Source organism: Rattus norvegicus, chromosome 12 (assembly GCF_036323735.1).
Source record: "Rattus norvegicus strain BN/NHsdMcwi chromosome 12, GRCr8, whole genome shotgun sequence".
NCBI classification, from domain to species: domain Eukaryota; kingdom Metazoa; phylum Chordata; class Mammalia; order Rodentia; family Muridae; genus Rattus; species Rattus norvegicus.
In genome coordinates, this window is record NC_086030.1 from 41,690,251 (window position 1) to 41,714,865 (window position 24,615).

A 24,615-nucleotide genomic window follows, 5' to 3' on the forward strand; every position below is an offset into this window, starting at 1 on the left:
TGACCCCACATCACCTCCCCCACCCAGCCTTAAGGTCACCTCCCCAGGCAAAGAACCGATGAGGCCCGTGGGACTCTGCTGGTACACTTGAATTAACGAGTCTTTTATTTTTGAACAACAACAACAAGTCAAGTCTCCTAGTTACAGCTGAAGGCGGTCAGGGAATGAGTGGTATTTTTAAAAGGCTGGTCACACCCCTTGCAAGACACCCCTGGGAGGGTCATCCCACTCCCCAGCTCCCCTTGAGGTAGACACAGGGCCCAAGCTGGCTCCTGTCTTGTAGATGCGGGGAGCCAGAGTTTGGAACACAATGTTCTAGAAGGATTTAGTCCCACAGTCCAATGCAGCAGCTACCAACTGGGAAGGGCAGAGCCTGGGTGCTTCTGAGGCACCCCACTCAGTACTTACTGCCTGCTGCTGCTGTCAACTTGACCTATTTCCTCTGGCTGACCTGACACAGAGGCTGAGAGACCCAGTCTGGCGGAGTCTGTTCAGCCAACACTGCTGGCGTGGGACTCAGCTGACACCACAGAGAGTGGAAGAGCCTACCAGGAAGCCACAGGGCTGCCTAGAGCCCAGCAGGGATGGGGGCTGACGGGCTGCCCTCCCCAGAGTCTCCGCTGTCATTCAGATCTGTCATTCCCACTTGGGATTGTCCCCAGCAAAACCAGCCTCCAGATCCCCATGCTAAGGCTGTTGGGTGCCGGCAGCCAGGACCTTCCCATCCGTGCAGAGCTCCGGCAGTGAGACTACCTTCTCAGGAGCTACATGGGAACTACAGGGGGTTCCCCCACCCCACTCCTGTTCTCTCCTCAGGAGGCTAGCAGAATCACCCCTAAACCTCCAGGCCAAGCAGCTTCAGTCAGCCTTCAAGTGAATCACCCCGAACTCCGTGAGGAGGACCACCACAATGAAACATATATAGAAGAGGAGGAGGCAGAGGCCGTAGGCCTTGCTGAGCTGGAAACACTGGAGCGGAACCGAGACCAGGGAGAAGACCAGGCTGAGGCCCAGCGCACTGGCCAGCACCCACACCAGCAGTCCGTCTGGTTCCAGCTGTGGGGAGAACAGAAGTTGTTCAGCACCCGCTGTGGGAGCCTTCTGGTCCATACACACCATGAAGGGGCCCTTGGTACACAGCTATGGGGTCTGCCATGTAGGGTGAGAGTTGCAAACTTCTAGACTCCAAAGCAGGGGTAGTCTTATCTTGCTTTCTTCCTGGTCTCCCATGTTATCGATGACAGGCATGCATTCCCACACTCTATTTTGGAGGGAGGGTGTGCTGGGGATTCAAACCCAGGGCCTCGTGCATGCTAGGCAAACACCGTGCTGCTGACTGAGCCACATCCCCAGTCACCCAACGACCTTGCCCTGTAGCTTAGTCTGGCTTTGAGCTCAGGGCAATCCTCCTGCCTCAGTCTCCTGAGTACGGGGATTACAGGCGTGGACTGTGGGTGGCTCTGGCTGTCTGCTGCTACATTCTGACTTCTGTGTAGCTGAGGATGTGATCCTGCATCAAGACATGGTCCAGGCAGGATGCAGAAAGCAAGCTTAGAAGCGGGTAAGGGCTGGGTATGGAAGTGTTCGTTAGACACACCTCTCAGCCCTTCCGTGTTTGAAGGGTGTAGTCGAAGAAATGGCAGTTGTGTGAATGACTGCCCGTGTTTGGTGCTTGCTGTCTGTCCCGCCTCTCTTTACCCGGCCTGACAGGTAGTCCTGGGTGCAGTACCCAGCACTTTTGTATAACAGTCACTGGCCCCAAAGAATCTTGTTTAAAATTCTGGTGTGTTTGCCAAACCAGAGCCTGTATTACAAACAAAACAAAACAAAACAAAACAAAACAAAACAAAAACAAAAACAAAAAACTTGCTACATAAACATGGTGACCCTGGGTTTGGATCTCCTAATGTATCTGTCACCATAGCACTAAGGGTGGAGACAGAAGGATTGCTACTGGTGCTGGCTGGCCACTAGCCTAACCCAAAATCATTTGAGGTCCAGATTCAGTGAGCTCCCTGTCTGGATAGATTAGGGGAAAAAGTCATGGGAGGTCACTCAATGACCACCTTCAGTTTCTGTCTGCACAAGTGTATAACTGCATGCACACGCATATGCGGTTGTGTGCACACATGTACACACACACACGCTCGTACACACACAGAGGTTCCCCGGCTAGGGGTATAATACTCAGCATTTGTGAGCCACAAGTTTGACTCCCCAGGTTCCCACAAACTGCAGACTCCCAGACTCCACCCCCCCCCCAAACATATGTCTTAGCATTCACAAGGACCTAGGCTAGCCCTGAGGTGTTTAAAACTCCTCCCTTTGTATGCTGGACCCCACGCCCTCTTCTCCCAGCTCCTCCCTGGAGCTATCCAGGAAGTTGGGGTGTGTTATCATTCCCCTTCACTGGCAAAGCCGGGTGACACCCCATCCAATTACACAGCGAGGACTTCAGTCACGGGGCCCAGGACCAAGGCCTCAGGCCGCTTGCCCACTCCACGCAGGCTGTATCTCAAAGACTTGTCCTGCTCGCAGGGAAACTCCTTCCAACCCCCGTGCATAATATTTTCAAGATAGTCTGCACCCCACTACTGACCTTCACCTCGGAAGCATGGCTCCGGACAATTTGTAGCAAGCAGCCCAGTCCCACACCAACCAGGATATCTGCCGTAGGTTCAGGAAGCTCTGCTGGAGCCCACGCCCAACCCTGCAGCCTACCTCACAGAGGCTCAACCCCAGCCATCAGCTCAGAGCCCTCATGGGCTTCTTTGTTGTCCACAGCCTCCTCCCTGGGCCCCAGTGTTGGTGCCTCTAATAAACTGGGTGTCAAACGGAGTGTTAGATATGCCGGATACCTGTGAGCGAGCGCTCAGCAGCTGGGGGAAACTGAAGCTAAGTGACCACGCCCCCGTGCTGTGGGTGGGGCAGGCTAGGGAAGATGGCCGCCGCCCTAAGGCTTACTCCAGGTTGCTTCCTTTGTACTAACCTGAGGTTGTCCCGAGTGTCCCACAAGATGGGAATCTCAAGATTCCCCACCTACGAATGCAAAAGTGAAGCCACAGGTTCCCCAGCCCGTCTCAAGGGTGGGATGCTCAGAGTCCACCCGTGACCCTCAGAGCTGAGACATCACACAGGGGCTCAGAGAAGCCCCGCAAAGGATACTGAAGATGATGCCGCCAAAACAGGCAGAGAAGGCCATCCGAGGGTATCCCTGGCGGGCCAGCGTGAAATCTGAGAACGCATCTGCGCAGAGAGAATACGCTGTGAGGGGGTGCAGTTTCCTATTTATATAACTAGTCAGTCAACAAATGAGGATAAAGGCCCGCCTCCTTAGGGGTGTAGCGCTATTACCCCACAATCTCTTCAGGGCACCTTCGTGTGCTTTAGGTAAGACGCTCGAAGAGCTGAACCGAGAACAGCCAGATTCTACACTCCCAGCTCCATGCTAGAATGATCCTGTTCGGTGTGTAAAGCGGCCGAACGTAATTGGCTGCCAGGGCTAAACGAGTGGGGTGGGTTTGTATGTGTGACAGCCTGTGTGTCACCCCCATCCCAACACATAAACAGAAACACACACACACACTCAACATGGTTGGCTGTAATGAGTTTCACATCCTCCCCGAACTCTGGGGATCTACGGAGTGTTTCAAGCATCAAACTAGGAAAGACTCTATAGGATGTTCCAGCGCAGTGGTGGTTTAGTGTCACACTCCCCAGACTCCCACTGTCACTCGAAAGTGACAGTGGGCACCCCGCTGGTGCAGAAGAAACACACCCTGGATGTCCTCTCTACCTATGAGTATGGCTAGGGAAGAGAAGAGCCATCCCAGAGCTCCCAGTTACCTCCAATGCTGTTCCCCCAGGCCAGGAGGGTCAGCCCTAGGACGGTGTTGCTCAGACGGAAGACCACGCCCAGGGACCGCAAGATGTTCACCACCTCCGTGGCAGCTGCATTGATCCACAGGGCGCTGGTCAGGAAACCCAGGAAAGCAAAGAGCTGCGGAGGGAATGGGGATCTCGATGGGACCCCGGCCGATCCCCAGCAGGACTTGTCCTGTCTGTAAACTGGGTAGCAGGTACCTATAACCCTGGCCAGAGGGTGACCCAGTGGCAGAGTATTTGCCTGACAGAACTCAAGATTTATGAGTTTACAGTGAGTGGGTTAGTGCTTGCTATACAGTATGTAATCAATAAAAGGTTAGCTTGGTGCTATTTGGTGGAGATCTTTTAAAAAATTATTACATTCGTTCATTCATTTTGGGTAGAGGGTCTCACAACACATAGGCTGGCTTCGAACTGCCTACATGGGACCTCAAACATCTGGTCTTCCTGCCTGTGCTCCCCAGTGCTGGGATTAGAGGCGCATACTAGCACACCTGGCTTTCTACATCTTTAAAAATGATTTTTTTTGACATTTACTTTGCGTGGGGCAGGGAAGCACATGCATTCAATTCGAGGGGTGGTGCACACATTTAGCAATTATTCCCTCCCCCACTCTCTCCACCATGTGGCTGCTGGGGACACAACTCATGTGACCAGACTTTGGTAAGCGCCTTGACTTCCTCAGCCATCTTGCCATCTCTAATTTTTTTCTCCTATTAATAACTGTTTAAAGGAGAGATGGCTCAGGGGTTAAGAGCACTGACTGCCCCAGCTCCGAAAAAAAGAAAAGAAAAAAAAAAAAAAAAAAAAAAGCACTGACTGCTCTTCCAGAGGTCCTGAGTTCAATTCCCAGCAACCACATGGTGGCTCACAACCATCTGTAATGGGATCCGGTGCCCTCTTCTGGTGTGTCTGAAGACAGCAATAGTATACTCGAATACAATCAATCAATTGATCAATCAATCAATAAATAAATATTTTTTAAAAAGCTGTTTAAAAGTGAAAGACTTGAGGAGGCAGTTGTGACACACACGTTTAGTCCTCATGCTTACCAATCAGAGGTAGTTGAATCTCTGTGAGTTTGAGGCTAGCCTGGTCTACAGAGTGAGGTATGAGGCTCAGGTGGTGAAGGGCTCACCTAGCTTGTCCTAAGCCCGGGGTTTGATTCCCAGCACTACCTGTTCTCAGTGCTTGGGAGGTGGACTCAGGATGCTCAGAAGTCCAAGTTCCTCCCCGATTATACAGCAAACCTGAGGCCAGTCTGGGCTACAAGAGACCTGATCTCAAAACACTGAAATAAACGAGTTTAAGTAAAATTTTGGAGGAAACTAATCTCTGGACAAACCACCTGAACATCACAGTGAGCCCTGGAGGCCAGAAGGAGTGGAAGGAGAAACACCTGACAGTGACGGCCCCTGAGGAGATCGGCTGCTCTCTCCAACAATGGTTCCTCGGAAATCAAAAGGAGCAGTCACCACAACCCAGGGACTCCACTCCCAGCAAAGTTCACGAGGAAAAAAACATTTCTGCCCCAGGCTTTTATCCAATCCAAATACTTATTTAAAAGTAAAAAGGTTGAGTATATATTATTATATTTCTTTGGCTGACTAGCCAAAGCAAAGTGCATGCTGTCGCTGAGGAATGGCCTTAGCGGTGGTGGTGGGACCCAGACAGATGAAAGGGGCTGGGTTTGAGGGATGCTGGCGGGTGCCATCCCAGCGCAGGCTGTCCTCTTCGGAAGAGGGAGGAGCTACACATGAGAGCAGGGATGGCCTGTGAAGACACAACTGCCATCAAAAGACACCAGGCACGTTCTACTGCGATGCCCTCAATGTCCGGAATGCAGCTGGGGTGTGATGGGTACTGCGAAGGGGCCCGGGTGGGAGCATCTCAAGTTCGAATCCAGCTTGCATAGCAAGACCCCCCAAAAGAGGGCTGGGGATACAGATCAGTGGTGAATATGCTTGTCTAGCACCACAAAGGAGGGAGGGAAGGATGGATGGATGGATGGACGGACAGATGGACGGACAGATGGACGGACAGAGAGACAGAGGGAAGGTGGGCAAAGGAACTTGCTCTCAAGTCTGACAACCTACACTCAGTCTTCCAAATCCACAAGGTAGAAGAAGGAGAAAGCCAACTTCCACAGGTTGTCTCTGACCTCCACAAACATATCATGGGCACGCGTGTGCACACACACACACACACACACACACACACACACACACACACAGGAATGTAGTAAGAACATTTTTTTAAGAAAAAAGTAGGGGAATAAAGATCCAGAATCAGCAAGTCTAGAGAGAGACAGAAAAAGTTGCAGGGGCTGCTGAGGCTGAGGCTACCAGGCACACAGTTCTGAGGAGGTGAGATGGCCTGAAACTGCTCACACAGCTCTGAATGAGACAAACCCATCAGCGCAGGGGCACAGCTGGGCAGAGCACCGGCCTAGTGTGCTTGAACCTTGAGTTCTAGCTTCAGCACCCTGAAACACAACCACACCTGGTCACATCACTGGGAGTCAGAGGCAGGGGGATCAGGAGTTCAAGGTCATTCTGAGCTACATGAGGCTTTGTGCTGAAAAAGCAGAAAGTAGGGGCTGGAGGGGTTGGCTCTGCAGTTAAGAGCATTTGTGGCTCCTGCAGGGTGGGTCAGTTCCTGGTGCCCACATTGGATGGCCCGTAACCACAGGCAACTCCTGATGCAGGGTATCTAGCGCCCTCTTCTGGCCTCTTAGGGTACCAGGCACGTATACGGTGCACAGATGTGCGTGTGCAAGCCAGTCAGTCATACACATAAAAATAAATAAATCTAAAAACACAAAAAGTAATAGAACAAACAAAAAAACTGAAAAGCAGGTGAGTAATATCGCAATTAAAAATAAGTCTATCCACATCGGAGTAAAAAAAAAAAAAAGCCAGAACAGGCAAATGGCTTGGGGTTCCACTCACCCGCAGGGTAGACTTTCCCATTCACCATATTACTCCAGAAACACACCCAGGCTACCCACCAGAGGCTGCCAATTCTTACCCAGTGCAGTCTAGGGGGTTCGCTGTTAGATGTGGCAAAGAAGGTCACTGAAGCCAGGGCTGTGCCCACGATCACCACTACAGCCCACACAGGAAGGAGGCCACCGATCTCATAGATGCCATCTGTGGGGCAAGAAAGGGAACTGGGATCCCCCAGGATGGCCTCCCCACTTCCTCCCGCCAGCCCCCGCAGTGACCCAGGGCCTTTGAATAGGTTCAGAAGTTTGAGGCTAGCCCCAGCTAAATAGGGAGTTGAAGGCTGTCATGATATAAATAAGACTCCGTCTCGAAAATGCCAGGAAGTGGGGAGGGGAGGTTAGCATGCTGAGGAAGCAGTTGGCTCAGTAGGCAGTGCCCCTAGGATGCATGAAGCCTAGGTTCTTTCTCTGGTATCACATAAACCAGACAGCATGGTATACGTTGGTAATCTCAGTTCTCCAGGGATGGAAACAAAAAGATTGTGAGTTTATGGTGACGCTCTGTAGTGCGTTCAAGGTTAGTCTTGGGTACCTATTAAAAGTATCTAATATTAAAACAAAAGTGAGGGGCTATAGAGATGGCTCTGTGGTTTAAGAGCACTGGCTGCTCTTCCAGAGGTCCCAGGTTCAATTCCCAGCACCCGCATGACAATTCACAACCGTCTGTGACCCCAATTCTTAGGATATCTGACACCCTCACACAGACACATATGCAGGCAAGACACCAATTCACATTAAAAAAAAATAAAATCAAATAAAAAAGTGAGATCTGGGGCTAAAGCAGAGGCATGCTCACATTTAGCTGTGTGAGGCCCTGGGTTCCTTCCTAGAGAAAGCCCCAGTCAATGGTTGTAAAGTAGGCTCCAGACTTCCCCTGGTGGGAGGCAGGGCCATAACTACCCCAGGGACAGAGGCTGCAGGGGACTAGGCTTCCAGGCACCCCATCCCCCTCCCCTACATCCCGCCATAAACTGAGCACACATCACCCAAACGTGGCCTATGTTCACCCTGGCATGAAAGTTACGCGATGTTCACCCAAGCCTTTGGCCGAAGACTCCCACCCCACCAACCTTGGGTTGAGGGGAGATGCCAGGAGAGAAATGAGGTCTGTGCTACCTTAGAACATGAGAAAAAAACGGGCAAAACCAGAAAAGTGTCTGGTGAGTCTGTGTGCTCTTCAGCCAGAACAAGGCAGCCACATGGCCATTCGGGAGTGGTGAGGAAAGCCAGCATGGGTGGGGCCAGCGATGGAGGGTTTTGGGGTCATACAAGCTGCCTACACTCATTCAAGAGCCACCTTTGGGCTCTGCCAGTTTTTCTCTCAGGTCCAGATTTCAAGATGATAAAGCCGGAATTATTATCAAATACCCCATTCTATATTTGTTTTTTTTTTTAAAGACAGGGTCTCACTGTATAGTTCTGGCTATCCTGGAACTCACTGTGTAGACCAGGCTGGCCTCAAGTTCAAAGATCTACCTGCTTCTGCCACTCGAGTGCTGGGGTGGATTAAAGGCATTTGCTACCACATACAGCCTGTAGAACCGGACATGGAATCCAGCGCCTCAGCTGCTGGGCAAGTGCTCTATCTCTGACCCTAGCCATCCCACAGCCCTCCTCAAGTCTTTGATGGGCAGAGTGCAGGACTTGGCCTGAGGGTCACCTGTCTATAGCTCTACCTGGAGGCAGCCAGAGGACCAATAGGGGAGACTCTTGGATGGGCGTGCCCTAGCCTGATAAGACAGACTCTGGGATAGGAGGAAGAGGAGGAGGAGGAAGAGAGGAAGAGGGAGGAGGGAAGGAGAGGAAGAAGAGGAGGAGGGGGGAAGGGGGAGGGGAGGGGGAGGAAGAGGAGGAGGAGGACGGACACAGTGGAGGAGGGGTACTCACAGACCCCCGACTGCAGGGTCAGGACCAGGACCAGGGGGCTGATGACCAGCTGCAGACAGTTGAGTGGCCGTTTCCAGTTCCGATCATCCTTGTCGGGGTCCACAACGGGTACCGTGAGCAGCAACAAGAACTCCACAGGCAACTGGGGGAGTGGGAGGGTGTCAGTGGGAGTGGGTTCAGCAACCCTGGAGTGCTCAGTTGCTGCAAAGCACCCACAAGCAGCCCCGGCCCCACGCCCGTGTGCACGCTGTCCCCATCTCTGTTTCTGCCTCCTCAGAGCCAGGATTAGAGGAATACCTCCCAAACCCCACGTACACAGTCTGGGGATGGGAACCAGGGCTTCATGCATGTTAGGCAATGCTCTACCAGCGAGCTATGTCCCCAGCCCAATGATCCCCATTTTATGCTGAAGAAAACAGGGGCTCAAATGACATCATAGCCACAGGGTGGAAACACGGTTCATTCTTTATTCCTGAGACTAAAGAGGCCTAAAATCTACCCAGGACAATGGTGGGTTTCCCTGTCCAGGGAAGACAACTTTCTTCCTTTATAGCATAGGTAGCCCTGGGTCAGGTCACCAGCCAAGCTTGGGGACTCAGTTTCCCCCCTACGTCCCAGGGTGGCCACTAAAAGGGCATTTATTTCAGTGGACTCCAGCTGACAGGCCACAGTGGCCGGGGATGATGGTGCACAGCCTTAACCTCAAGACTCAGAAAGCAGAGGCAGGTGGAGCTCTGTGAGTTCAAGGTCAGATTGGTCTACATAGTGAGTTCCAGGCCAGCCAGAACTACACAAGTAAGCCCTGTCTCAAAACAAGAGCCCACACTATATTACAGTCACAAGGCTGAGAGCCTGAAGCCTGGGCCCCTCTTACCTTGGCCACTTTCAGGAGCTTGCAGGATATCGACTGAGTTCTCCACTTCCTGTAGTCCAAGGGATTCAGGGCTTGGAGCAGGATCTGCCCAGTGGTCTCCTCACCCAGCAGCAGAGGCCGGTACTCCTCTCCTGTGTGGTCCAGGCAGGGCAGGAGTGGCCACGATGGCTCATCCATGAAGGCCTATATTTCCCCTTGCCTTCCCTGCCCTCCCAGCCCAGCCCATGAACCAAGCCCCAGTTCAGCTCAGGGAAGGCTGGTCCCTGGTGTCCTTATGGCTGTGGGTCCAGGACCCGTCCTTACCATAGTCATAGCTGTTGGTGTTGGAAGACATCTGATCCTCTTCTGAATCAGTCAGTAGCTCTGTGGGAAACAGGAGCAGGGCAGGTATGGTTACCACGCCCCCATGACATCCCAGAACCTTCCAGAACCATGCCGGGTCAGGGGTTCACCCCCTGGGACAGGGCAGAGTTAATAGACAAGTGTTCAGGTCTTCCTCCCTCCCTCCATCCCTTCTTCTTTATCCCCCTCCTTCCTTGGCAGGGTCTCACGTGGCCCAGGCTGGCCCTGAACTTCTTCCCACCTCCATCACCATAGCGCTGGAAAAACAGGGTCACATCACCATGCCAGACACACACACACACACACACACACACACACACACACACACACACACACATTTTCGCTTTTCTCAGAAATCCCTATGCTGTGGGAGCAGGACTTGTAGGACATCCTCAAACCTCAGGCTGTGGCAATGCGCAGTTCAATACCAAACAGGCAGGTTGGTGCTAGGTAGCTACACTGTCTGTCTGTCTGTCTCTCTGCTATGTATTCCAGGCTATCCTAGAATATATACACTTGATCTTAGCCAAAAGGCTGAGAAGCGATTTTTAGAATACATACATACATACATACATACATACATACATACATACATACATTACATACATACATATGCACACACACATATATTCATTTATTGTATGTATGTGTATGCACGTTTACATGTGCACCCCTGTGGAGGTCAGAGGACAACCAACGGGAGTTGGTTTTTTTTTTTTTTTCCCTTCAGCCTTGAACTCAGATCCTCAGGGTTGGCGGCAAGCATCCTCACTTGCTGAACCATCTTGCTGCCCCTAGCCCTGAGTCCTGCTTCTGCCTCCCATGTGCTGGTTTGGAGGTGTGTGCCAGCATGCCCAATAAACGACGACAATGCTTTATAGTGTGCCTAGAATGTTCCTCTAAAGTTCCAGCTCTCAAGTGGCCCCCACCCCTCACCAGACAGGAGCAGGTCCAGACTTCTTTCTGCCTCTCTGTGATCTTGGTCTCTCTCAGAATCACTTGTCTCTTCCCATCCCAACCTCCAACCTTCCATGTATCTGCAGACCCAACAGTGGGGCAGGCTCTGAATTCTAACAGCTTGCTTGGTGGAGAGGGAAGAAATTCTGGCAGGCTTCCTGGAGGAGGTCTCAGTCTCTGCTCTATGCCAGGAATGAGACAGTGCTGCCCCCTGCAGGTTCACAGGTACATACACACGCTTTAAGCAGACTGGTGACAGAACGGCAGGGGTGGCCTTTGGGGTCTGGGTCAGCTGGAATACTAGTTGTCCCTTATTCCAGTTGCTGGGCTTTGAAAGGACTTCATTTCTCCCTGCGTCTATTTTCTCCCCATAGAGGAGTGAAGTAAGAGTCCCCATATGTAAGAAGTGTCACCAAGGAGATGGAGTCACAAGACATGCCTGGCCTGCTGTAAACACTTGAATCCTGTGTGGTACTCCTATCAGTGCATGTATGTGCATGTGTGCAGTGCATTGCGTGTGTGCATGCATGTATGTGCATGTGCGCATTGTATTACATGTGTGGATGTGTGTCTGTGTATTGAATGAATGTAGTGTATTTCATGTGTATGCGTGTGTGCAGTATATTGCGTGTGTGCATGTATGTGCTCATGTGTGCCTTCTGTGGACCCTGTTTTGCATGCCCTGCATTTCTGTGTATTTTGGATGTGCTATGTACACATGAGCATGTGCGGAGGTGTGGTGCACTTGTGTGTATGTGTGTACCTGTGCTCTGCACATGTGCCTATAGGGTTCATCTGGATTCTTCCCAAGGGCAGAGTGAAGCCAACTGTAATGCGTGGACAAGAAGGTTCTGTAGCTTGCCAGCACAAACTGGGGCAGGGAGAAGAAATGGCATGGCAGAACATGGACTGGTCTTGGGGGACATGAGGCAGCAGTGAAGAACAGAGGCACCTGTCCCCTCCATCCCCTCCATCCCCTCCGTCCCCTTGTGGAGGTTCCTCACCTGGTGTCTCTGATATGGAGTGGACCAAAGACCTGCTCCGCTGCCTTTGGTAGACCCAAGTGCAGATGATGACCGTGACCACATAGAAGACATAGAGGCCCAGGTAACCTGCAGGCAGGGGTGCAGACTGTCACCAGGTGTCATCCGGATGGCAGACATAGGCCTAGCACAGTCCTGGAGGACGAGTGGCCGCCTCGGTGACTCTACCTTTTTCTTGCTATTCTAGGCTTAACCTTTCTTGCCTATATGCCACGAACCCCCTCAGTCAGGGAAGAAAGCACAGGGGCTCAGTAACCCTTAAGTCACCATGCAGGAACCTAGAGCAGCAGGCCAGTGGGATGTGGTCCATGATACCCCCTGCTTGGCTTCCCTGTCTCTGGCCTATCACCTTCTGTGGCTATATGACTCCATCTTCCTGCCAGGGAAATGGGGAAGTAATAGTCCCATCTGTGGCTGGTCCCTGGGCCACGTGTCTCTTCCTGGCTTCCCTGACTTACTTTCTTTCTTTCTTTCTTTCTTTCTTTCTTTCTTTCTTTCTCTCTTTCTTTCTTTCTCCCCATGGAGGAGGAAATCCTTTCTTTTTTTTATTATTTATTTATTTTATATATGTGAGTACACTGTAGCTGTCTTCAGACACACCAGAAGAGGGCGTCAGATCCCATCACAGATGGCTGTGAGCCACTGTATGGCTGCCGGGAATTGAACTCAGGACCTCTGGAAGAGCAGTCAGTGCTCTTAACCACTGACTCTTAACCTGCCCTTCCCTGATGTTCTCATGGGCCTTCTCTCAATCAGAACGGACCCAGTTTGCTGTGAGGCCCCTGGGGTCACAATCACACCTGAAAGCCACCCTGGTTCTGCCCCTCCCCCCTCTCACTCTCATCCCCCCCTCCTCACCCCATCCCCTTTGCTCACTCTTAGCTGGCTTAAGTAGTTGTCACTTTGAATAAAATCGATTCTGTCCCCACACATTTCCAGAGACTCCGTTCCCTGAGTGGCCCCAACTGCTCACCCAGTGCCCACACCAGTGTGATCCTGCCGAGATAGAGTGCGGTGAAGGTGAGGAACACGGCCACCATATAGAAAGTGATGTCCCTGAGGAAGGGCCTGGAGGCAGCCATGAAGGGACGCAGGATGGTGATGCCACCAGCCACCACAGTAGTGACCAGCACCCCTGCACCTGGAAGACAGGAGACCAGAGCTCAAGAGGCAACACCCTGGGCGATCCCCCAATACCTCCAGACCCTAATGAGGTTGTGCTCACCAAACAGAGCCCCAATGGCCAGGCCAGCAGTACGAGGGTCTGAGAAAGCCACGAGAGCACTGAAAATGTCTGGAGCGCCATTTCCAAAGGCCAGGAAGGTGACACCATGGGGGAGTATGTCAAGGGGGATTCCATGAAGACCACATCCTAGCCCCATAGCCACCACCCACCCTGTGTTCCTGCCTCCCCTGACCATCCTCTCCTGCGGGGGTCTGGATCAAAGGATACTGCCACGTTGTGGGAGAGCTTGAGGCTGGTGGAGATGGCTGACAAGTTAGGGCAGAAGCTAGAGGGGGGAAGAGCCAGCTGTCAGGGTCTGCTGGGAGGCGACTCAGCCAGTCCAAGTGTTTGCCTTGTAAACCAGAGTGTCCTGTTCAATCCCCAGGACCCCACGTGAAAGCTTGGCATGGTGACATGTCTTTAGTAGTGGGGAAACGGGGGTTCACTGGCCAGTCAGTCTAGACCAGTCAGTGAGCCAGGCTAGTGAGAGGCCCCTTCTCAAAAAACAGAATGCCTAGATCCTTAAGAACACCTGCAAGGCCATCCAGAGACGGCCCCACCTGGGGATCCATCCCATATGCAGCCACCAAACCCACACTATTGCGGATGCCAAGAAGTGCACGCTGACAGGAGCCTGATAGAGCTGTCTCCTGAGGGGCCCTGCCACAGCCTGACTAATACAGAGGCGGATGCTCGCAACCAACCATTGGACTGAAAATGGGGTCCCCAGTGGAGGAGACAGAGAAAGGACTGAAGGAGCTGAAGGGGTTTGCAACCCCATAGGAAGAACAACAGTATCAACCAACCAGAGCTCCCAGAGACTAAACCACAACCAAAGAGTACACATGGAGGGACCCATGGTTCCAGCTGCATATGTAGCCCAGGCGGGGCGGTCTCTGGATAGCCTTGAGGGTGTTCTTCTTAAGGATCTAGGCATATATGCCTTGCCAGGCATCAATGGGAGGAGATCCTTAGTCCTATGAAGGCTCAATGCCCCAGTGTAGGGGAATGCCAGGGCGGGGAGGCGGGAGAAAGTGGGTGGATGGAGGAGCACCCTCATAGAAGCAGGAGGTGGGAAATGAGATAGGGGGTTGCTGGAGGGGAAACCAGGAAAGGGGATACCATTTGAAATAAAGAAAATATCCAATATCCAATAAAAAAGAAAAGAAAAGAAAAAAGAATCCCACAAAGGCTACTTCTATGACCCCAACCCCCACAGCATAGCAAGCACATCTTTAATCCCAGAACTCAGGAGGCAGAGGCAGGTAGATCTCTGAGTTCAAGGCCAGCCTCATCTATAGAAAGAGTTTCAGGACAGCCAGGGCTACACAGAGCAACCCTGACTTGAAAAGCAAACGAACAAAACTCCCAACAACTGAGATTGACCTCTGGTCGCCATAAGCAGGGATACACGCGAGAGGCCCCTCTGCCATAAGCCCACATGTACACATGCGTGAGACTCTTTGGCCAATTATAGCCACCAACAAGCACGCCCACAGTGACTGGCCCCTGCCCTATCAGTTCCCCAAAGCGTGTCACTGCCATCTCAGCTCTCGGGATTGCATTTTCCCATCGATGAAGATGGACACGAGGCCAGGCCACACTCACAACTTGGCTGCGGTGACTCCGAGGATCAGAAAGAGGTAAAGGAGCCAGAAAACCTGGTGGGGACCAGAAAAGGAGAGAGACAAGAATTACATCCTTCTGCAGACACATGCCCATCACCAGGTCCCAGGGTACAGACTCACATAGAGGGTGATGGCCAGAGGGAGGAGGTTGGGGGGGAAGTAGCAGAAGATGCCCTTGAGGTAGTCCAGGTAGCCCCCCTCGCTGTGGCAGTCGGGATTCCTCTTGACAAAGTCACAGCGGTCAGATGTGTTCAGGCTACACACAGCTCGGCACTGTGGAGAGGGAAGGCAGGGGATATGGGTGGCAGAGCCATGGGGGTGCTGGATTGGAGCCACGTAAGCACTTGAATATGAGTCTGTCCCTAACCCACTCCACCCAATTTAAACTTGTGGGCCAGCAAGACGTCTCAGTAGGTAAAGGTGCTTGCTGAGCACCAAGTCCCAAGTGGTGGAAATGACTCCAAAAGCCGGCCTCAGATCTCCATATTCATGTCCTTCATTTGCATAAAATAAACAGACACATAAACGTGATGGATCCAAGTTAGCACAGTAATTCACAAAGACATGTTTGCTCTAAAGTAAAGCCATAGGGGTTAAAGAGACGTCTCAGTGAGGGCTGAAGCGACGGCTCAGTGATTTAAGAGCAGAGGTGCAGGGATAGGCTCCCAGCACTAACACATCTGGTGGCTTGCATCTGTCAGGGGATGCTGATACCTCTGGCCTGCTAGGGCACCCACGTCCTGTGTACACACCCACACGCAAATACACAGTTAAAAATAATAAAAATACACATGTTTAAAAAACAACGTATGAAGATGACTGTTCCCAGCCCCGCCCACCGTCTCCCTCTTCCTCCAATCGAACCGTTGCCACTTTGAAGCACGCACAGCTTTACTACCGATGGATGGAATGTCATGTATTCGTAGAGAAAAGTGACTAAGTTCACCAGGCAGTGTCAGGAGCTTCAAACTACTGTGAGGAAACTAAGGCAACTTTGAAGGGTCCAGATGGGGCAGAGTCTGCTGGGATTAGGACAGACAGACAGACAGACAGACACTGTAGTTTCCACCTCCCCTCTTTCTTTTCTTTTCTTTTTTTTTTTTTTTTCCGGGAGCTGAGGACCAAACCCAGGGCCTTGTGCTTGCTAGGCAAGCGCTCTACCACTGAGCTAAATCCCCAACCCCTCCACCACCCCTCTTATCTTCCTTGCTAGGACCCTTCTTTGCTGGCTCTTTAGCTGTCCTGGAACTTGCTAAGTTGACCAGGCTGGCCTCAGACTCAGAGATCCACCTGCCACCAAGTGCACATGTGGGATTCCAGGGCTCGGCAAGCTACTGTTCACCCCTCTGCCCCATGCATCACTGTAGTCTTTCAGATGACAATGGCTGTGTTCTGTTCTCTCACCCCTAGGAGACTCAGAGGTTCCCCCTTAGGGGGTGACTTGCTTAACCCACAGTGAACTTCCTTGCACATGACTGGATGCATGAGTCGGAATATTTTGTCAGGGAAAAACCCAAGAAGTGAAAGTCCTGAGCTGGGCAGTGACCTCTAGAAGCTGAGAGTCTCACAGCATGAGGTGTGCTAAAGAGGTGAGTGTGGTGTCGTTACAGGACAGAGGTTAGAAATGGACACAGCCAAAAAAGCGGGGCTAGTGGCTGCCACTGTGACCCCAGGAGCTCTAGCGCTGGGGAGGAAGTCAGGAGTGAGCCAGCACCTCACTCCTGTCACCAGTGGGGCATGCTGGGAGAGTTTTGTGGGGATAGGGTCGGCCTGGACTGTGCTACTTGCTGGGGATGACCTTGCACCTCTGATCCTCCTTCTTCTGCCTCCCTGGACTTGGATGCCAAGCAAACACTACCATGGTTTATGAAGTGCTAGGGAGGGAACCCAGGGCCTTGTGCATCCACAACAGCACTCTGTGAAAGCACTCTATAAGCAGTTCATGGTCCGAAAGCAGCCCTACTGTGGGCTCACAGGCTTGGTCTGCCACTCTGGGGGGCATCACCTTCCTTGGACACAAGAAGCCTGGGAAATAGTTCAATGGATTTTACTTCATAAGTGAGAAACTGAGGCACAGAGAGGGGAAGGGACACTGCACCCCTGCAACCACCCAGCAGATGTGTTTCACCCAGCTTTGCCTGGCTTGGGCCAGCTACAGAGAGCCCTCCTCTCCTTCCTCAGGGTTAGCCTAAGCCTAAGGAAAACACACACACACACACACACACACACACACACACACACACACGAACATGAACACAGGACAATGACATGTGGGACACTCTCAGTGTCCCAGAGACACTGGAATGAGTCAGCAAGGCAAGTCCTCTAACAGTGGCCTCCTGTCACATGGCCTGACTGCCCAGCCCCTGCCTGAGCTGGATATCCCTCCCCCTGCCCCAGGCCAGCCCTCTCCCAGCATGCACTAGGTAGCACAGGACCAGTCCGGCAGTGCTCTGGGTCTGGCCCAGGGGACCCATCCACTTTCCCACAACCCCCGCCACCCTCTTCCCTGAGGCTCCACTTCAGCTCAGGAGAACTCAGAGGACACTGGGCTCGGGGGTTAGGCATGGACAGCCAGTTCCATGCCTGGGAACCACACACATTGCAGAAATGCTAAACACACGGGGCCGCTTGGACTTCTGGGAAGTCACATGTCCTCCTGAAAGACATCCAAGTTCTACAGCAAAAACAACCTCCCATAACTCTGAACCCACAGAGCCAGACAAGTGGCAAATCGGGTGTGGCTTGGGACCACAGTGTCTCCCTCTATCCAGTGAAGGACAGCAAAATCTGGGCGGTCAGGAGCCCCTGAGTGTCCAGCTGTGTGATCTCTGCACACGGTGACTGTCTCTGAACTCTGTTTTCTTCTTCACTCAAAGTGCTCTGGCCACTGTCACCTTACTGCCATTTGTTCCCTGTGTCCTCCCCTGCCCTCCCTCTGCACCCAAGAGGGATGAGGCTGTCAGAGAAAGAGGCCAATCAATGAACTAGGAAGTCAGGAACCTTTGATCCCCTTATTCTCTGTCAGCAGCAGGCCTGACTCTTTTGTGTGCTGAGATGTCCCCAAAGTGCCAGCGCAGGTACCTGAAGAGACACAGACAGATAGACAGACAGTCAGAACTGCATATAGGCAGAGCTACATAGACACAGATAGACAAACAACAGACAGACAGACTACTCAGTAACTGTGCTTATAGAAATGGTGGCCCAAATAGTGTTCAGTCCTGTGTGCTGTGTGATGTGAACCTGTGTGCTGATTGAGGACTGTGGTCATGGTTATCTGAGGATAGTGTTCTCTGAGATTAGCTGGTGGCCCCCAAGATCTTCCTGAGAGAGTAGCAGGAGGGTCAGAACCAAGGCAGGCAAAGTGAGAGAGACCACAGGGGAAACAGAAGGACCCGGATCCAGCACGGTACAATTCCTAGAGACTAGCAAGTGAGACAACCACGGGTGTCATCTCAGGACCGAGCCCCACCCATGCCAGGCAGAGCCCCAGAACCAGAGGTAACCTGGGCATTTGCCAATCTTATTGTGTTGAGGCAGGGTCTCATGTAGCCCAAGCTGGCCTTGAATTCCTGACCTTTGAGCCTCCAGGTTCCAAGTGCACCTCCACAACCAGGAGCTGTGTTGTTTGGGGCTTGTAGCAATCCCCCTCCCCATGCATCAACAGGGAATACCTAATGGCCTGGGTTCAATCCCCAGAACCCACATAAGAGAGAAGAGATTCTTGTGCATTGAACTCTGACCTCCACAAGCCTGCTATGGCATGCCTACACATGCACACACACACACACACACACACACACACACACACACACACAGAGGTACACACACACAGATAAATGTAAAGATTAAAAAAAAAAAGAAGGTACTATAACGGTTTGAAATTCCTGGGCTGAGCCACCTGCCTTTGACCGGGGTCTCCCCCTTTCTCCTTTTGCATAGTATTCCAGTCATGGGGACCTCCCTCAGTAAGTGAAAATATCACTTTGCCCCTACGCCAGGGCCTCTGCACCTACCGAGCAGGCCTCAATGAAAACATCACGACACGCCTTTGATCCAGCACTCAGGAGGCAGAGACAAACTGGTCCCAAAGTTCGAGGCCAGCCTGGAGAATCCCAGGACAGTCAGAGCTACACAGAAAAACCCTGTCTCCAAAACCCAAGAATAAAGAAAGGAAAATGAAACACTCAGCACGCAAAGCCCTTCCCTGACAGCCTGAGGCGAAACAGCTGGCTTCCCGGATCTCACACCACACCCACATTCTTCTTTTTTACTTTGTTATTTCTTCGATTTATTTCTTGGCCTGTATCCAGAGCAGTGGAAGCCACAGGGGGATGGCTCCGTAAGTCCAATTCCTGCACACAGTAGAGGCTCAATAAACATCAGTTACCCTTCTAGGTGTGGTGGCACAAACAGCTTAGTCCCAGTACTCAGGAAGCAAAGTTGCAGGGCAGCCTGTCTGCATATTGAGAGCCTGTCTAAAATACACACACGCAAACACACGCAAACACACACCAGCATAGTAGCTCATGTACTCAGAAGGCTTAAACAGTAAACATTAAATTTTTGGGTTTACGCAGCCTGGGTAGCTCGGGCTACAGCACCAAGTTCTTGTTTAAGAACAAAAACAAGACAAAAACAAGAGCAGAGGCTGCACAGTAGCATACACTGAGGGTGGTGGCCCTCAGGACCCAGGCAGAGGGTCAAGTGTCCAGCAATGGATGTTGATGGAATCTGTCCTGGGGCCCGATGTCCTCAAGAGGAAGGTTTGGTTTGTCACAAGGGATCCACGGGGCCACTTCACTCACAGCCAACTTCACATCCTTGACCCTCAGAGTCAGGGAAGTAGCAACCAAGTTTATAAGTCGGTAACTGCACACTTCCCACCCATCTATAAAATGGGCTCTATCCTCCAATTACCTTCTCCGAGGGCGGGATGAAGACACCCCTGCCTGTAAATTTGGTGTAGGTGACAGGGCTCTCAGAGCAGGTGGCTGGGGCCTGTGATTTCTGACACAGAAAACACATGTGCCTCGGCACGACTCAGTGGGTAGGATTACATGCCTTAGCATGCTCGAGGCCCTGCACTCTACCCACGGATCCACATAATGCAACCAGGCATGGTGACACCTGCCTGTCAACCCAGCCCTCAGGAGCTGAAGGCTGGAGGATCAGTTTGGGGTTATTCTCTACTATGTTGTTGAGTTCCAGTCAGCCCGACAAACGTGAAAGCCTGTCTTGGACGAACAAAAGAAAGGGCCGGGAGGATTGCTCAGTGGTTAGAGCTGCTCACCCTGAACCCGTGAGGCCTGGAGTGTGGATGCCCCCCAGAAACCATGTAAATGCTGGGTGGGTGTGAAGTCACCTGTAATCCCAGCCTCAGAAGGAAGAGGGGATTCCACAGCCCAAGGTGGCTAACCAGCCAGCACGGCCGTATTGGTGAGCTCTGGGTTTGACGGAGAGAGCCTACCTCAGTGAGCACAGCAGAAGAATGAGCCATCTTGATATCAACTGCAGGCTTCCACGTGCTCATGAATACGTTGTTCATGTGCACCTGCCACGTGGCCACGTGCAAACCTCTGCATATGCAAACATGCGTGCATATATGTATATATAAAAGCACACTACACATCTCTCACATATACATACACATATAACACACACACACACACACACACACACACACACACACACACACACAGAAAAAAAAAAAAGAAAGAAAGCACAGGTAGAGATCCTAGGTGCCTTGGGTTGCACCGTGGCCTCCTCTACTCCCTGTCTATCTGCCTTTGTCTAGCCCACCACTCCTCCCCCAGGGACCCCCAACCACTAGGACACCCTCAGATAATCAGGCTGGACCATGGCAACCACGTCATCCTCACCTCTGCCTGCTCCCCCCCCCCCCATCCGTCTGCGTATCCCTCTTCCTGTGTCTCCAGCACTACTCCAAACCCAACCATCATGTTCCCAGGCTCCCAGCCTGGAGGCGGCCGGGGCTCTCCCGTCCCTTCACTGGTCTCTGAGTGACCATCCTCTCTGCTTTCAAGCCAGCCTCTCCAAAGCAGCCAGGGGGGAATTCCGTAAATCAGACTTTGACTATCCCTCTGCTTAAAATCCTCCTCTGGCTCCTGATTCTCACCCTCCCTCAGCCCCGGTCCTTTTAAAATCAAGCCAAAATTACTTCTCCACCCACCTGATTTAACCTTCTACATACTGATCAGCCCTTCCGGCCTCTTTGCTGTCTGGGAGCATACTAAGATAGAATCTGCCACAGGGCCTTTGCACTTGTTCCTGGCCTTTCCCTCACATGTCTGCCCCTGAAAGAGGCACCCTCTCTTCCTTTAAAGCCTGTCTCCAAGATGACTGGGTCACTGAACGAGTTTGTCACTGTCCACCGACCACTGCAGACAATCACAGCCTTCCCACACAGTGTTAATGGCTACATAGCTCACTGTTCTCTGAAATCTCTACCTTTATCTCTCAGCGGGGCCAACTGAGCTCCTGTAGATCAGGGTCACATGATGATTAGCTGGGAACAGAACAGACACGCCCCCACCAGACCCACCTTCCTGTCCTGCCAGGGTACTCACGTCTGCCATGGCAGTCTGGTTGACACCTCTGGCTGAAAACTGGATGTGTCCATGTGCTTTTGTGGATAGATCTCCGGCCCCAGATGCCGTCTCCAGTATCAGAGCCACACAGAGGAAGCCAGGCGCCCAGAGCGGATCCAGCCATCTGCCTGCCATGGGCCCCTTGGGGCCTGACCAGCGCCCTCTGCTCACTTGAGTTTCCGCGGGTTGGCCACTCCAGTGCCTGCAGGGTGGGGTAAGAGGAGGGGATTCTATCACTGCAGGCCTCAGGAGGAGGAGCCCAGGGACCTTTTCCTGCAAAGCCAAGTCCCTATCCTACCCATATGGAAGCCCCTTTCCCAAGCAGCACTTCCCTCCTGGGCCGGCATCACATGCTTCCTGTTCCGGAGTGCTCCCCACCACCACTCACCCCCTAGGGGTCTCCCTGGACCTGCCCTTCAAGAGGTTTGCAAGAGGCTTAGGGAGCGAGCCAAACAGCTGAATGACATCAGTATGAGAAGTAGGAGTTCAGTCGCAAGAACTAGGAACTCAGATTTTCAAGGTTTTTGTTGTTGTTGTTATTTTTTCTTTTTGGGTGACATCAAAGATGGACCTCGGGGACTTACATACGCTTGCCAAGCACTCTACCATTGAGCTATAATCTCCAGCCTTGATGATTTTTTTTTTTTTTTGAGACAGGCTAGCCTGGAATTCACTAGGTAGCCCAGGCTGCCCTTGAGCTAGTGACAGTCCTCTTGCTTCTGGTTTGGAAGCGTTGGGATTATAAATTTGAACCACGGCCTGGTTCTAGCCCTCTTCCTACTTCTTATTTTGAGGCAGGATCTCGAAAGTCTGCCAGGCTGACCTTGAGCGCCTATTTCTTTTGCCTCAGCCTCCTCAGTGGCTGAGGTTGGACTTGGCTGTGACCAAAGAGGCTGGTGCCTCACAACCTCAACAACCTGTTGGTGTATCCTTCCATGGGGAAACGGAGGCACCAGGAAGTGACTAATTCCTGACTGTCAGCTAAAGCGCCACACATTGCTGAATGAGGATAAAAGTTCACCAGGCTCCCCAAGTCGTGTGGCAAGGAAGAAAGCCACAAAGCCAACAGTTCTTGGATGGGGAAATCGAGGCCCAGAGGGAAGTGAGTTGCTCAAAGCCACCTAAACTAGGACCAGCAGAGGCGGGGGTGGGGCTGCAGTAGGAATAACTCACTTCCTCTAGACAGGAGGAAAGAGTTTTATTTTTCTATCCAAGCAGAAAACTGGCTCCACGTCTCAGGCAAGCTGCCTCAAACGTTTTGTGCATTTGATTTTTTGCAATCGGGGAGGCAAAGGCCATTAGAGCTGTTTTTTGTTTTTTTGAGGGGGTGTGGTTCTTTGCCCAACCATTTCTAAATCGCCACCACCGGGGGAAGGAGGGAAAAGGACAAGATGTGACCCCAGAGGAGGAAGGGAACCCAGCCGCTTCCTCACCTGTTGACAGGGAATGAGTCTCTTCCCTCCTTTTTCTAGCTACTTCACTTGGCACGGATGTGGAGTGGAAAAACACTCAGCCCTCCAGTTCCCTCTCTGCATTTTCTGTTTGGGGAAGGCTGGGCTTATGCCCTCTGGGTCCGCATCTGTGAAATGGACTCGAGCGCTCACCCAAGGGGCAGCCAGACACCGCGTCCCCAACACAAGTCACTCATTTCCAAGTAAGCACTAACTGAGCGCCTCCGGGTTGTGGACACCTGTGTGTAGACTTGATGGCAAGGGATGGGGATGGGAACCGGGCAGCGCTTTCTGATCTGGGGTCCCAGCTGGAACTCGGCTTGAGAAGCTGAAGTTGGGGTGACGGGTGCTCGGGCTGCGAAGCTCCTCTTACCTCGGGTGGGGCCTGGGTACGAGAGCCTGGAGTCTTCCTCTAGCTAGGACAGCCAGCGCCACAACCTTCCGCCCTTAGAGTCCCGGCCCGCAGCTGCCGGGCCACGCCCCCACAAACCCCGTCCCGCCCACTTACCAGTCGAGCCACGCCCAGGTCTCTCTATCCCCGCCTAGAACACGCCCTTAAGGCGCGCCCCGCCCCAGCTCTTAAAGACGCAGTCTCCCAGCCGAGAGTGAGACTGTGTGAACTGTCCCCTGAAGTCTTCCTCATTCTCCACCCGCTTTCTGTCCCCAGCCAGTCACTTCTGCTTTCAGGCAAAAACTATACAGAAAGCACGTGGGTTATAGATTTCAGGAGGCACGAGAGAAGTCTGAGGGAGGTGAAGCTTGGAGCTTCCGTTACTGAGGATGGGTGGAAGGGTGAGAGTTATAGTAATGTAAGGGGAAACAGGATGTGGTGATGTGTGCCCGTAATCCTGGGACTCCGGAGGCAGAGGCAAGAAGATTGTGATATTAAGGCCAGTTTGAGCATCACAGCAAGACATTTTCTCAGTATGATGGTGATAAAGATGAGGGTGACAATGATGGTGGTGGTGATGATTTGAAAATACACCCAGTGAAAATGGCCTCCTGCTGCCTGCAAGTAGTCTGACTGTAGAGCCTGGAACACCAGGACCTGAGGATCCTCGTGAGGTTTCTCAGCATTCCCCTCTACAGCGTCCTTTGGATGCTAGGCACACACGTAGCCACTGAGCTGCACCCCCAGCTACAGCAAACATCAAGATGGATAGCGGCATAGCCCTGCCACTTCAGCCTCTCAGGAGGCTGGTGAGATTAAAAACAAACTCAAAGCCTGCCCGGGTTCCAGTTCAAGGCTTTAGAAAGACCATTTCCCAGAATGCAAATGTGGCGAGGTGGGAAAATCAATGGCACTGGTGGGCACTTGCTGAGTAACCTCAGCCATAGGATTAGTACCCAGAATCACAGTTAATTAAAGAGCACACCGGGGCTGCAGGGATGGCTCAGTGTGTAATGAGGGCAATGACGCTAAGCCCCACAACCTGAGCTTGATCCCTGGAACCCAACAGGGATGGAGCTCTTACTCCTGGAGGTTGTCCTCTGACTTCCACACGTGCACCATGGCACATGTGTGCACGCATGTGCGCACACACTCACACACACACACACACACACACACACACACACACACACACACACACCAAATTAACAAATGTAATGTATTCAGTAAGCCGCATGTGTTACAACATCTGGCATGGTAAGCGGAACAGGTGGGAGGGAGGGGAAACTGGGGTCAGGATGTAAGACAAAT

The 24,615-nt window shown here is 52.2% G+C and overlaps 1 protein-coding gene across 4 annotated transcripts; it reads right to left on the reverse strand.

Annotated features, from left to right (window-relative positions):
* Positions 1-82: 82 nt before the first annotated feature.
* Slc8b1 (solute carrier family 8 member B1) lies at positions 83-23,407 on the reverse strand. Of its 4 annotated transcripts, none has more exons than XM_063271592.1 (16): positions 23,287-23,407; positions 21,442-21,664; positions 14,969-15,121; positions 14,829-14,881; positions 13,448-13,506; positions 13,221-13,325; positions 12,969-13,136; positions 11,957-12,064; positions 9,957-10,016; positions 9,654-9,784; positions 8,780-8,921; positions 6,916-7,037; positions 3,847-4,000; positions 3,166-3,246; positions 2,600-2,667; positions 83-1,056 (listed from the first exon to the last, which is right to left on the reverse strand). In XM_063271592.1, exons 2-16 carry the CDS (start codon positions 21,595-21,597, stop codon positions 859-861), a joined length of 1,758 nt encoding a protein of 585 aa, XP_063127662.1. In that variant the 5' UTR covers positions 21,598-21,664; positions 23,287-23,407; the 3' UTR covers positions 83-858. The 4 variants fall into 4 exon arrangements, 3 of the variants coding, with proteins under 3 accessions (XP_063127662.1, NP_001017488.1, XP_063127664.1); NM_001017488.1 differs by having other exon boundaries at positions 13,221-13,326; positions 13,449-13,506; positions 23,287-23,351; XM_063271594.1 differs by lacking the exon at positions 6,916-7,037.
* Between the last annotated feature and the right edge of the window lie 1,208 nt (positions 23,408-24,615).